The sequence below is a fragment of the Ipomoea triloba genome, chromosome 9 (assembly GCF_003576645.1).
Source record: "Ipomoea triloba cultivar NCNSP0323 chromosome 9, ASM357664v1".
Classification (NCBI taxonomy): domain Eukaryota; kingdom Viridiplantae; phylum Streptophyta; class Magnoliopsida; order Solanales; family Convolvulaceae; genus Ipomoea; species Ipomoea triloba.
In genome coordinates this window covers 11,335,023-11,349,677 of record NC_044924.1, presented here as the reverse complement: position 1 = coordinate 11,349,677, position 14,655 = coordinate 11,335,023, and the positions used below count along the sequence as shown (strand labels likewise).

The window sequence follows — 14,655 nt, the reverse complement described above, 5'->3', positions numbered from 1 at the left end:
TATTTTTTTAAAATTAATTTTATTTTATTTTTTTTCATCCCCTCCCATTTTCTATTTTCTAATCACACTTACAAAAACTCTTAAAAAATAAATAAACTCCATTGATAAGGATGCACTTAAAAAATAAATAAACTCCATTGATAAGGATGCATTAAGAGAGCTGTGGCCTCACATCACGCCAGACAAATTGCCATGCAGAAAGGTATAGCGGCGCATGTTTAACCAAAGTGTTTGTATCCTTCCCTTGATTATTCCACACCATTTTATTCCTTTCTTCCCACAAGGCACAGCAAAATACTACAACTTTCTCAAGCATATCAACATTTAGAGCGCTCCACCTCTCATCATTCATTCCAGGAAGCTATAGAATCAACATATCCCAAGCCCTATCCATCATTCAACACCCGCCAACAAGCATGAGCGAAGTTGCAATTTGCAAATACATGAATTGTAGCCTCACTGGCCAGACCACGCAAAGGACAAATAGAATCACAACCCACCTATTTAGTAATCAATCCACTACATAATTCAGCCAAACCCTTAGAAACCAATTCAATACAACTCCAAGAAATGGAATGCCTTCAAATAATTTTGCATTCTTACTCTTCCCCAACCAAGTTATAAAAGCATCTAATGGCCCCCAAATAATATTAATTACCCAAGAATAACTGCACAAGGCATACTCTGTTTAAAAGCAAGCAGAAAAATAAACCAAAAGCAAAACGAAAATACACAGTACTACACTACCATAAAATCCAAACTACTACAACTCAACTGGAGAAGTACAATGCAAGAATAAAAACACTAAAACCAAAGAGTTGCCAATACTCCAAACGAAACAGCTCTGCCCGAACATGACCAACAAGGGAAATAAGGAGCACGGCTTCCAGTCAACAAAGTCTAGAGATAAAATGCATAACCTCTCCACAGAGGTTATCCAGTAGGTCGACCAAGCTCACTGAAGTTGGTTTGGTTTGAGGTCCAAATATCACAAGCCAAGAAAAAATTGTTGTCAATCCCTCCCAATGCATGTCCCTCCCTCAAAGATCATGTCTGCCAAGAATAAATATCCTTTTCTCATTGCAAAAATGCCTTTGTGTCCACCAATACCATCCTTTGGCTCAAATTCAGAACCTCCCGTTTCACCCTCCAAAGAAACATAAGATTTTTACTTTTGGTGGGACTTCGAGGTTCAAAGGATTTTCCAGCTCATATTTTTACTGTCTAGACCTAACTTTTTATGTAAATTTTGTGATAGACAATTTTGTAAGCACTAACTACACTAGTAATAAACTCTTCCAATCGGTCAAAATGCCCGGTAAGTTTCCAATAGTATAACCAATGTTGCAAAGTATTACAATCATATCAAAGTTGAATAAAAACAGCACAACAATGAAACAAACACTCCTAGTTTTCATGGGCAGAGACCAGAGCAAGTACGGTGTATGCAAGAACTAACCTAACCATGCCGCTCATTCTTCAACATTAGAGCCAATCCTTCTGCTGCAGCTTCAATGGCAAATACACCTCAGACAGATACTGAAACCCGAAGGAGCTCAGCGCCTGAATCTCAGCCTTCTGTTTGGTTTTCACCATCAAATTCAACTCCTCAACCCACCCGGGATTCTTCTTCACAAAATCCTCTTCCAACAGATCCTTCCCGGTCTTAATATCCTGCTCCGTCATTGGCAACCTGCACTGCTCAGGTATGTTATACTTGTCCAAGTCGCTAGGCCGAATCCCCAGCCACTTTATATCCGGGGTTGTCAAGTTTGCACTGTCATACGACATGTTCTTCGACCCGCACCCATACACAGACAGAATCTTCAACCCATAAGGATCACTATCCACCAAAGCCAACACCGGCAAATTCAACTCCATCTTCATTTTCCTCAAGAACAACCTTGTAGCCACATCTGGCTGCCCCTTAGCAGTCACAATTATACATGGAAATCGATTGTAAAACCGGTCCTCTGCCAGTCTAATATAAGCAGCATCCTTCTCAACCAACAGGATGAACAATGCATCACTCTGCATATCCCCAACTCGATCAATATTCGGGGGAATGGCCTTTCCACCCATCCCCATCTTAGTGCAATCAATCATATCGCCATTATCACTGAATATAAGCCTGCCCACAACAACCCCTTTCTCAGCAGCAATCACATTGAGGCTAGACCTAGTACAGCCCAGAATACACGAGACATCGTCTAATACGGTGTCGGATTGAGTCTGGTCCTGGAAGAGTTTCACATCGGTGTAGAAAAGGTCACGCTTGGTAACGTGGATGTTCTTCAAGCAGAGCTGGTGGACTAGCTGGAGGATACGGGTGGTGATGGTGGTTTTACGGACGGTGGAGACGTTGGCGAAGGGGCGGAGGGATGTCTTGTCCTTGAGGACGATGCGGTCCAATTCGGGGATGTAGAGCTGGTTAGCGGAGGAGCGGGAGGGGACGGAGAAGGAGAAACCTTCGCCGGAGAGAATTGAGCGGGCGAGGCTGAGAATGAGAGTCTCAATGGAGGATTGGACAGCGGAGAGTGGGAGATCACTGACTTCGCGGCAGGTGGTTGAGAGGTCAAGGTCGGAAAGGGTTAGGGTCTTGGAGGAGGACGCGGCGGATGAAGAGGCGGCCGCGGATTTCTTTAGGGTTTCGAGGGTTTGGAGAATAACAGAGTCGGGTTTCACCTTGGATTTGAATGGGACCGCATCGGCGTCCGCGTCGGAGTTGTGCGTTGCTCGCCGACGCTTCTTGTTGTCCGCCATTGGTAAGGTTGTGAGCTCGTCGAGTAGCCGGAGATCGGAGGAGAAACCGGAGATTCAGATTTGGCTGTCTACTGCGCTGCTTCCAGCTTGTTTGTCGACTGTGTTAGGGATTTAGGAGTATATAAAGAATATATACTCTGAACACAGTATATAACAGTATAGCTGTATAGGGGCAAATCCCATCAGGACCAAGAGGCAATAGGGCATACTCGGGATCATCAAGGATCCGTTTGAAAACCCGAAAAATAATTTTTGGAAATTATTTTTCAAATATTTAGTATTTGGAAAGAGCAAAGAAAATATGGTCAAAGGAAAATAGAATATCAGTCAATGGAAAATGAGCCTCTTTTGGGGGAAAATAACTTCCCTTGTTTTGGAAAGTCATTTTCCAAACTTTTCAATAGCGCATTCCGCCTCTCATTAAGCATCTACCCTTGCTTTTAGCTTCCAATTGTTCTTTTTCTTCTTCTTCTTGCTATTGTCATCTTCCTATCATCAAGCCATCAAGGTATGTTTCTTCTTTTTCTTTTTTTTTTTTTTTTTTTCGCAATTTCTAAGCAAAACCAATCGGAACTGGGTTGCGAAACCAGTCCCGTCGGACTAGTTTGCGAAACCAGTCTACCCACCGGTTCTCGAAACTAGAGGGTAGACTGGTTCCCCAAATTTGGAGATTTTTTTTTATGTATTTTTTCGTTATGTTTTTTGAGATATTGTTATTTTCTAGAAAATGAACCAAATACACAATCACAGTTTTCTGCTCTGCAGTCAAACAGAAGAAAGGAAAATGATTTCTAGAAAGTGACTCATTTTCCAGAAATCATTTTTCTGCTTTCTAAACACACCATAATTATTGAGAGTTTTAATATATAAAAAAGGGATAAGGGTTAAATAGACGCTCAAACTAATTTATGCAATTAGGTATTTCAACTTCAAAAAGTTCCAATTAGGCCCTCAAACTTGTTATTTTTGAGTAAACAAGCTCTCTAACTTATTTATGACCTGTAATTGCAGGTCAACGAGAGTTCCGGCAAACTCCGGCGAACCTCTGGTGAACATCCAACCAAAATTTGGCAACCAAATCAAAAAATCAATGACTGGCAATCGTTTACTGTGGCGTTCGGCCGGCGACCGTGCGAACGGTGATTAAATGTGTGCGAATGGAGTGGGTGCATCAATCAATCTAGACCATTAAAATATTGTGAGATCAAATCTTGTGCATCAATCTAATAAATTTTAATGGTCTAGATTGATTGACACACACACTCTGTTTGCACACAGTTAATCACCTTTCGCACAAAGTTAATCACCGTACCATTCGCACACACTTCAACTTAGAATCTTAATCAATCTAGACCATTAAAATTATTACATTGATGCACAAGATTTGATCTCACAATCTTATCTGGTAATCTCATATGATCCTAAATCTATATATATATATACATTATTTTGTGCATCCTTGTTGGGGTTAGACGGTTAGTGTATACATTATTTTGTGTTTTTTAAAGCTTAATTGGATTGTTGAGATTATAGATTAAAATCATTAAATTTGTTATAAATATATTACTAATGGCCATTATTTTGAGACTTTTCATTTGCCACTTTCCAACTCCCTCATTATGTTGAGAAATGAAGAGTTGTACTATTGTATATATATACATGTTGATGGATGAAAAAAATGTGGTTTTTGAGCTTTGGTGATCTTGTGTTCTTGTTCTTCTTCTTCTCCTTTGCCTTATCTACACTACATTATCATATATATATAATCCTAATCAATTACCGGGCAATCACCACGCGAGAACTGAGCTAATTGATAAGCCAAATTACAACACGTTATCAGCACGAGTCTCTATCTTGATTTTCTGTGAACGGTATGCTTGCTATCTTATCTTGTGCATTTTATTATGAAATCTATGACTTTGTTTGTGCATAGTGCCTTCCAATATGAATTGGAACCTCCAATCCTTGTTTCTGCGAAATGAGTATTCTCCCTTTTGTTTTTATTATCTGTATATGTGTGCTTATGATAATTAGTGTGATAATACTCCATGTTTGTTAACTACTTGTGTGTATATGAACCTCTCATCAAACTATGGTTAAAGTTTTGGGGTAAATACATGGGTTTGTAAATATAAATTCTCTTGATTTATCCTCGTGAATCATGGATATGAATTAAGCTCTACATGAACCGTTGCATGATGCTTGAAAATGGTAAATACATGTAGTTATATACTAAATTGTATGTATATGTATCCATGTATGTTCTATGACTTTGGATATCGAATGCATAATTTATTCTTATTATGTTTGTATCGGATTTCTATATTTGCATCAGAATACTAAGATACATATACGCATATTTTTGTAAAATGGTGTTTATTCATCCATTGTTTGAACATGTATTCAAAATAGTGGTTTTTCCCATTGTTGTCACACATTGCTTCGTAGAGTTACATGTATTCATCCATTGTGTCCTCCATTGCCAAATGTGGTTTTATTAAACTCTATTTTGGTAGAAGCAATTATTAAACTTGGGCTCTAGATATTGAATACATTTGGCATCTAAGGAATTGAGACAAGCTTTTGTTGCTAAGTCACAGAACACTGATACCCAGAAGGTAAAAGCTCTCATTTTCATACGTCACCACTTGAACCGCGACCTTAAAAATGAGTATTTGATTGGAAGTCCCTGAAGGACCATTTCGACCAATAGTCATCAATTGTCCTTCCTTAGGCACAATTTGACTAGCTTTTAATCTCGAGTTTTAAGATTATAAGTCAGTAATTGACTATAATTTAGCTCTGCATAAAATAGTTTCGCAACTAAAACTCTGCAAACAGGAAGTTTCAGATAAATACTTATTTGAAAATACTATGTATACTTTTCATGCGAGTAACCTTGTACTCTAGCAGCAGTACAAGACAACAAATTATGAAGCATTCTAAGCTAATTTTAGCACTCATTGTGGCTAAGAAACATAACTAGTTGTTGATGAAGAATCAAAATGCATGTCTGATTGGTTTTTCACTAGTGCCTGAAGCACATAATGTTGCCCAATCGAGCAACTTTATAAGAGGTTGAGGTCGAGGTTATAACTGGTGTGGTATGAGTTTCGAGCTCAAAAATAAGAAGCAAAGTGATCAAGGTAATCAATGACGACCATACTTATTGAGGCAAAATTCTAGCCAGAAGGGCATTGGTCCCTACATGCCACGCACCAAAGCATTTTGTTATCGAAGAATGAGTCTCAGCTCATCTTGTTGGTTCTAGTTTGCTTGAAGCAAATACTGTAATAAATGATGATAACGAAATGATGAGGCATCGATGAAAAAAATGATTGGTGTCATTATAATGTTTGAGTAATGCATGAAAATATATTCATGTATGTGGAGTTAGCTTATGCTTGAAGCATCTAAGAAGTTAGCTCATGCTTGAAGTATTTGAGAAGTTAGCTTATGCCTGAAGCATACGTGACCACAATATTTGAAAAGTTATTGCATGGCCGAAAGTATATATATACTTACGAGTGCAAAGAAATTTAAATTTACTGATTTTCTTTGCTGAATTTACTACTCGGTTTAACTATTTGAAATTTACTATTCAGAAGTGTACTTCTCTAAGCTTACCTCTCTAGGCTTACCTTTCTAATCTTACTTCTCGTTTTACTTCCCGGAGTTACTTCCCTTAGTTTGGATGCTTATTTATGAAAATTTTTCTCATGCATGAAATCGTGACCCTCGTATGCAATTGGCTGGTTGCTAATTCAATGTTGAAATTGTTCCAAAAATCCTATATCAATCCTGGAAGGATTGCTATTATCAAGAAATTATGATAATCCTTCTTTGACTAATTTTAAGATGCTAAGATATCGAATCTCCCTATGAATATGTCTTAGTGAAATTCTATGTTATTTAAGGAGTGGTATACCCCTTTATAAGAATGATCATTGACTTATGACATACATGATATGATTAATTTAGATGTTATTTGTTTGAAAGATAGAAACAAATGACATTATATCAGTTTGTCCGAAGCAAACGAAGGAATGAATTATATCATATCAGTTTGCTCGAAGCAAATGAGGGAGTGAATTATATCATGTGAATTTGCACGAAGCAAATTAACCAATGAGTGAAACTAATGGAAGATTGAGGATAGAGATGTTTGGGAGATCTTGAAGATCTATATTATTTGACAAGCTTCCCAGTTTTCCTATGATTATTGTGTACTCTTATGATATCATTTGATATGTATGCTTTCATATTTGATCATAGATGATTGCGTATATGTTTTGAGTACTTCATATGTTGCGGTACATTTTTTTAAAGCTTTAAAGACCCAAATGATATGATAATATGGGATGAGTTAGTGAGTTGCCTTGGGCAAATATTTTTTTGGTGAGTCAGATTCCTTCAAGTGCATATTATATAAAGCATATTTTATGGAAGAAAATTCTTAAACTATGTATTTTCTTGTCGGGGACATCAGTTTTATATGCTATCAGAATCTGACCCACTGCATATCATAATTATTCCCCCTAGCTCCTAATACGTGGTATAAGATCAAACATTTCCCTGTCTGCGTTTTGTTCATAGTGTGCAGTCTATTTTACTATATCACCGCCATTGCGTACCTCCAAGGGCTATCAAAGCCTCCGTCTGTTGTTTAAATACTTGAGCCCATGATATGAGATCAATATATAATTAGGTATGCTAACTGCACACTTGATGAAGATCGTTTCACGGCATTAGGGGGAGATAAAAGCCCAAATTTTATAAAATGCCGAGAAATTTCATAGAATGATTGATGAAAAAGATTTTCAGTATTTAAACCCACGTATTAGGTAGATTGAACTAGAAGTTCAGAAGAGGTAAACTGAAATAGAAGTTCAGAAGATATCTAATATGCCAATTTATATACTGATAAAAAGAGTGACTAGGTCTCATATATCTTCCCCAACTTGGACCATATATGTATTTACCAATGCTCCTTGACGCAAGAAGCGTGGAGACATATTGGTATAACAGACAAGAATCCGCGGAAAGCTAAATCAAGCTAGTAGAAAATTTCGTCACTCTTGAAATCTCTTAAAGAAGTATGTCTTGAAGACATTCGTCCAGAAGACGAAAACCCCCAATAAATTTACAGGTGCACCCAAAATCATAATATTGGGGATGCGGAACAACCAGATAAAAATATCTTTGGGAAATGGCTAGAGTCTGGTTGATTTAGAAATTGCCATGAATTTTATATATGGGAGATTTTATGAAAAATATTATAGTTGTCGACAACACAATTGCCTTATAAATTGCTCTCAATATATAAGAATCTGGATCCAGAGCTAGGCACCAGTAGTGCCCTAATTTTTTAATGTATAAAAGAGCAATTAAGGCATGTACAGCTCAGCTCGCTAAAACTGTATTCTCTTTATAATATGTACACCATTTAATGTTAACCCAGCAGGTTACAAATGGGTGTTTGTACAAAAGAGAAATACAAACAATTTGGTGGTATGATATAAAGCGAGACTGGCAGCTTAAGGGTTTACGCAGAGACCCTGAATTGATTTTAATCAAATGTACTCTCCCACATCATTGGCAGTGAATTGTAAATTTAGATATGCAGTTGATGAATGTCATGACCGCAAACTTATGGGTCATCAGATGCTAATATTTATCTGTAAATCCCTGATGGATTCAACACTTTTGAAATGAGGAAAGTGAAAATCGCAACATGCATCATTAAATTACTAAAGTCTTTTTATGACTTGAATATTATTGACCGAGTGTTTTCCTCCCGAAGAATGGAATATGCAAATAATATGTATCATTATGTGTTCGTTAAAGAATTGCTAATGGAGTTATTTATTTTATCTTCTCAGTCGATATTGATGGTTTATATGTTATTGAAGCACATAAAGAGCTTGGTGATATTAGCTCATGCTGAAAGACGGAGTTTTGAAATGAAAGACTTGGGAAACCCAAGTATTGCCTCGACCTGAAGATTGAGATTCTCTTTGAAAGAGTTTTATATATCAGTTAGCCTACTTGAAAAATGTCTTGAAGATGTTTTATATGAATAAGTATCATTTACTTATCACACTAACGGTAGTCCAATAATCTCTTGAAGTAGATAAGGGACTATTTAGACTCGAAAATGATAATAAGGATATTTTGGGATTGGAAGTCCATTATTGTTGTTATTGGAGCACTATTATGGAACTAGAAGTTCCATAGTCGCATCAGGCCTGATATTGAATTTGCGATGAAATTGCTAGCAACGTTTAGTGCTTCCTCTACAATGAAATATTGAAATGATGTTTAACATATCCTCTAGCATCTTCGAGGTATAAAGATTATGATATTTATGTGAGAAACCAATACGTGGTTTTGGCGGGCTACTTGGGTACTGGCTCTTTTATTTTGATCCCCATGATGCCAAGTCCCAAACTGGTTATGCTATATTTTTACCCCGAATGTCCCAGGTGGACAAATAAAGATTGTGTTGCCCAAGCAAGTAATAGGTTTGTTAATGAGAACCTTACAAAATATATTGCACCTAAGTTTTACTACCCACATGAACTCCAGAAGATTGGTAAAATTCTTGTTGAGAAAGTTCGCCCTCGTGAACAATCTGGCAGATATGTTCACCAAGTCTCTGCCTGTATCCAATTTTGAGTAAAATGTTTATAAAATTGCGATGCACAGGCTTAGAAGGTTGTTATCTTCAGGGGGAGCGACAACCTCTAGCTACACTAGAATGGAAAGTCTAGAAGACTTTTGAAATCCTAAAGATTATGCTCTGAAAGCATATGGTTGTACTCTTTTTTCCTTACCTAAGTTTTCCCACTGGGTTTTCTAAGACTAAGGTTTTTAATAAGGCAACTAATATATGTGCACTTGAATGGATAGTCCTGAAGACCTTAGAAATCTTGAAGATTATGCCCGGAAGGCTTATGGTTGTACTCTTTTCCCTTAGCTAAGTTTTTCTCCCACTGGGTTTTTTTAGGCTAAGGTTTTTAATGAAGCAACCGGTGCAACACAATGGTTTAACATATTTCGTGTACTCTTTTCCTCGTCTAGGTTTTTCCCAAAGGGTTTTTCTAGCGAGGTTTTTAACGAGGTATGAATATGATTAAATAATGGCCAAGGGGGAGTGTTATAAATATATTACTAATGGCCATTATTTTGAGACTTTTCATTTGCCACTTTCCAACTCCCTCATTATGTTGAGAAATGAAGAGTTGTACTATTGTATATATATACATGTTGATGGATGAATAAAAGGTGGTTTTTGAGCTTTGGTGATCTTGTGTTCTTGTTCTTCTTCTTCTCCTTTGCCTTATCTACACTACATTATCATATATATATAATCCTAAGCAATTACCGGGCAATCACCACGCGAGAACTGAGCTAATTGATAAGCCAAATTACAACAAAATTATCCATTTGTCATGTTTGGAAAAATTATGAATTATGGATTGCACACACCTTAGACCAATAATCCATAAGTTGGAGTTGATTTTTCACAATCCATAATCATAAACTTATAATGAAATTTAATGCCAAATTTTGAATGTTTGTTCACAGTCTGACTGTTAAGAGTATCAGATTACTTTCTAGTTAAAACATCCCAATGATTTTATTACTTGCTTTGGTTATGTTTCATTAGTGCATCTGGAGAATCATGTATGTTTTCAAGCATTTAGATACTAAGGTCATTGAAATTATTATTATTTTTTTTCTGGGCAAAACTCAGCATGCCCTTTATTGCATTACTGTTTGTGGTTATTGTTCTTCAAGAATTATAGGAGGGTCAAGGAAGACAGAATCGGAAGCTTGCGGTGGCTCATCAAAGAAGGCGTGATGGGAAATCTGAATTCATAGTGGCTAAGAATACAAAGGGACTTTTGATGAGTTCAGAAGACAGTTTAATTGGTGAAGTGACTGCTAATCTTATGGGATCAAAAGCCCACATATGGGATCAGGTACATTTTCTTTGATGCTTTGGTAATATTTTTATGTTTAGAGCTCTGAATTGTTAAAGTTCTCAGCTTGATTCAAACAACACTTCATAACTATCTGAGAACTTCATTTAGGGGAAACTTAATTCTGGGACAAAACAATCAAAACTATTGGGTGTTTTGAGGTAAGCTTCTTCTGGCCTTTTGACCAAAAACATAATAGAAGAAAGGGAATTGAGAGTTTGGTCACATGTTCACAGATTTATGGCTACTGTGGCCACCTGGAGTGGCAGTTATAGAAGGATCAAAGCATGGATACCGAAGCACCAATCCATGCTGTTGAAGAGCACAGCACAGGTGATGTGATTTCGAGATGTACACTTTTAATAATTCCCAGCTTGGGCTTTTGTCTTTTTACTCAGATACAACATATTAATGGAATGCCAATGGATTGGAAGGAGCATATGGTGGATAAAGTGCATCAGCTCTTCTCAAGGGTTCCCCACTTTAGTAGGGTCAATTGCCACTACTAATATTTTGTTTCTTATTATCTATGTGCATATATTTTTAAAAATTTTTAAAATTAACCCTATCAAAATATATAAAATTATGAATATATTAAGCAATTAAAAACTTGATTTATTTTTTTACTTATGTATTGACATTATTATTCACACCTATATATATAGGTATTTGCATTATCAGTGAACGTAGGATTTGCATGATACAATATACGATATTTGATTATATAAAATATTTTAAGAATACTCATAATAAAAAATATTGACATTTTAAGAATATTCTACAAAAAAAAAAAGAAGAAAAGAAGAAAAAAACCTCATAAGATGTTTTCCCTTCATAAAATAAGATAAACTACACACTTGGGCATAAGCTTATTTTTTAAATATTCAATTTTCCTAGTTATTCTTGTACTAAAATGATTTAATTTTAAAAATTTTAAGTGATCAATGAACAAATCAAACTATCAAAGTAAACAAAATTTACTATAGCTCTATAATTTTTCACCCAATTTTTCAAATGTTTTTTTTTCTTTTAATGTTTTACTATGTATTTGTAATCATTTTTAATTCTCAAAGAACAGTTTCTCTTGAATTCTCGGAGAGCAATAATGAATAAGAACTTCGAATCAAACTATCAAAGTCAAAGGAATTCACTTCAAAGAATTTCAAATCAAACTATTAAAGTCAAATTAAAGGAATTCACCCCAGTTCTATAAGTTTCTATCTCGTTCTTCTTTTTTTTTTTTTAAAGTTTTTTTCCATTATAATCTTTGTGGTCATATTTGAATTGTCAAAGAGAGTTAAGACGATACTTATATCAATGTTTATTGTCCATATAAATTTTTTCATAATTTAAGTTAATATTAAAATTTATTGCATTCGTTGAAAAGTTTTAATATTATTTACAAAATACTAATACATAAAAAATTAAATAATAAATAAATAAATAAATATACATAATAACAACACCTAAATATGCAAGAAGTTGCTACACTGTGTACAACTAAAAATGACAGTGAAAACATAGAAATTGAAGAGCTTCCATATGAGTCGATTCTATTTATTATCTCTTATGAACTAGATGCGTGGTTAAAATTTTTTTGATTTCTCAAAATGAAAGAGAATAATATTAAATTAATATATTGACCCAATGAATTTGAATGTTGGCTCCGCTCTGCCGGTAGACATCATGTATTTTGCAGTTTATTATCAGCACAGAAGGTTCTTTAGATCAGGACAAGGCCACAAGGGTACTCTGCATTTAATTGGCGCCCTCTAACTAGCAAATATAGACAAAGAAGCAGAGGTGTGTATAACATTTTCTGTTTCTATTTTTATAAATCAACCATGCTTCCTCTTTATTTTTAAGCTGGTTAACCATCCATCATTATTGTGTGAGCCATGATCTAGATCATACCATCAAATAATGTACATTCAGTACACAAATAATGCGCTTTTAATATATTAAAAATGTACATTGTATTCAGGGAAAGTACATTATTTGAGTACTGAAAATATATTATTTTGTATAATTTACATTCGGTATACGAATAATGTACTTTTTGTTATGGTCCATACAATGTTGTGTGCAATAATTTTCCGGATACGAATAATGTACTTTTTGTTATGGTCCATACAATGTTGTGTGCAATAATTTTCCGGTTAACCATGTACCTTTTTTCTTTTCCACACTGCTACTCTGCTAGCTTCTAACATATTGCATTAACCCATCGATCTTTATGGATGAAGATTTTTTTTTTTCTTTTTGAATACTACTGACCCTATTACATTGTAGTATCTGTTCATACATACTTTCTCAAACTGTTGAAATACAAAGAGTCAAAACCGCCTCCACTGAGGCTCGATCTTATGATCTTCCATATGGGAGAGTCATTACATGTCATCTGAGTACAAGGTCCTTGACCATGGATGAAGATTATAACCATTGCTTTTTCGCTCTTGTGCACTAATTACTTTCTTGGTGCAGTTGTCTTTACAAGGCTTGTGGAGATTGCCCTTTGGTATTGCTAATGTGTTTGGGCTTTTGTTGCGAAGAACTATAAGCAATGCCAATTTTATCACGGTTATTGCTGATTTGGTAAGGAATGCTACTTAGAATTGACTTTGTATCAATACATGAACAAGTTTCCAGTCACGACCAACATTCAAAATTATTAGGGTTAATATATTAATAATTTAATTTAATTTTTTTTTCATTTTGAGGAATCAAATTTTTTTTATTCATGCATCTAGTTCATAAGAGACATTGGTGACTTTATACAAGTGGAAAATAGGAGGGAATCGGCTCATCTAGAAGCTCTTCAATTTCAACGCTTTAATTGTACACAACATAGTAACTTCTTGCATATTTACGTATTGTTATTATGTATATTTATTTATTGTTTAATTTTTTATATTAGTATTTTTGAAATAATATTAAAGTTTTTCAACAAATGCAATAAATTTTAATTTTAACTTCAATTATGAAAAAATTACATGCACGATAAAAATTGATATAAGTATCTTAACTTTTCGACAATTCAAATATGACCACAAACATTGTAATGGAAAATAAAACCTTTGAAAAAAAAAAAGAACGAGACACAAACTTATAGAATCGGAGTGAATTCTTTTGACTTTGATAGTTTGATTCGAAGTTCTTATTTTTTATTGCTCTCCGAGATTTCAAGAGAAATTGTTAGTTCTTTGAGAATTAAAAAATATTACAAATACTAAAACATTTGAAAAAAAGGGGGTGAAAAATTATAGACCTATAGTAAATTTCATTTGCTTTGATAGTTTGATTCGTTCATTAATCACTTAAAATGTAAATGATTTTAATACAATAATAACTAGGAAAATCGAATATTTAAAAAATAAGCTTATTATGCCCAAGTGTGTAGTTTATTTTATTTTATCAAGAAAAAACATCTTAGAAGGTGTTTTTTTTTTTTTTTTTTGTAGAATATTCTTAAAATGTTAATATTTTTATTATGAGTATTCTTAAAATATTTTATATAATCAAACATTATATATTGTATCAAGCAAATCCTATACATCCACTAATAAAGCAAATGTCTATATATATTGGTGTGAATTACAATGTCAATACCTCATTTTTAAATTACAATCGAAATTTGTGAAAATAGAGAAAATGTTATATAAAAAATAATTCTTGTTTTTAATTGCTCAATATAATCATAATTCTATATATTTTGATTGGGTCAAATTTAAAATATTTAAAAAATATATACACATAGGTAATAAGAAACAAAATATTAATGTTGTCAATGGACCCCACTAAAAATAACATCATCACTTGTCTACTGGATTCTTGTTCCATCTTGGTTTCAGTATGCCCTAGTCCGGCGCTCGAGTAGTGCCTAGGGCCTAGGTAGAATCTAGGC

At 34.6% G+C, this 14,655-nt stretch overlaps 1 protein-coding gene across 1 annotated transcript; it reads right to left on the bottom strand.

Moving 5' to 3' along the window:
• Positions 1-618: 618 nt before the first annotated feature.
• On the bottom strand, positions 619-2,890 carry LOC116030286 (DNA topoisomerase 6 subunit A). The gene has a single exon (XM_031272491.1). The coding sequence runs from the start codon at positions 2,761-2,763 to the stop codon at positions 1,486-1,488; it is 1,278 nt and encodes a 425-aa protein (XP_031128351.1). The 5' UTR covers positions 2,764-2,890; the 3' UTR covers positions 619-1,485.
• Between the last annotated feature and the right edge of the window lie 11,765 nt (positions 2,891-14,655).

Coding starts and splice junctions, on each gene's coding strand:
- LOC116030286 (XM_031272491.1), bottom strand. CDS start 2,763: ATGGCGGACAACAAGAAGCGTCGGCGAGCAACGCACAACTCCGACGCG.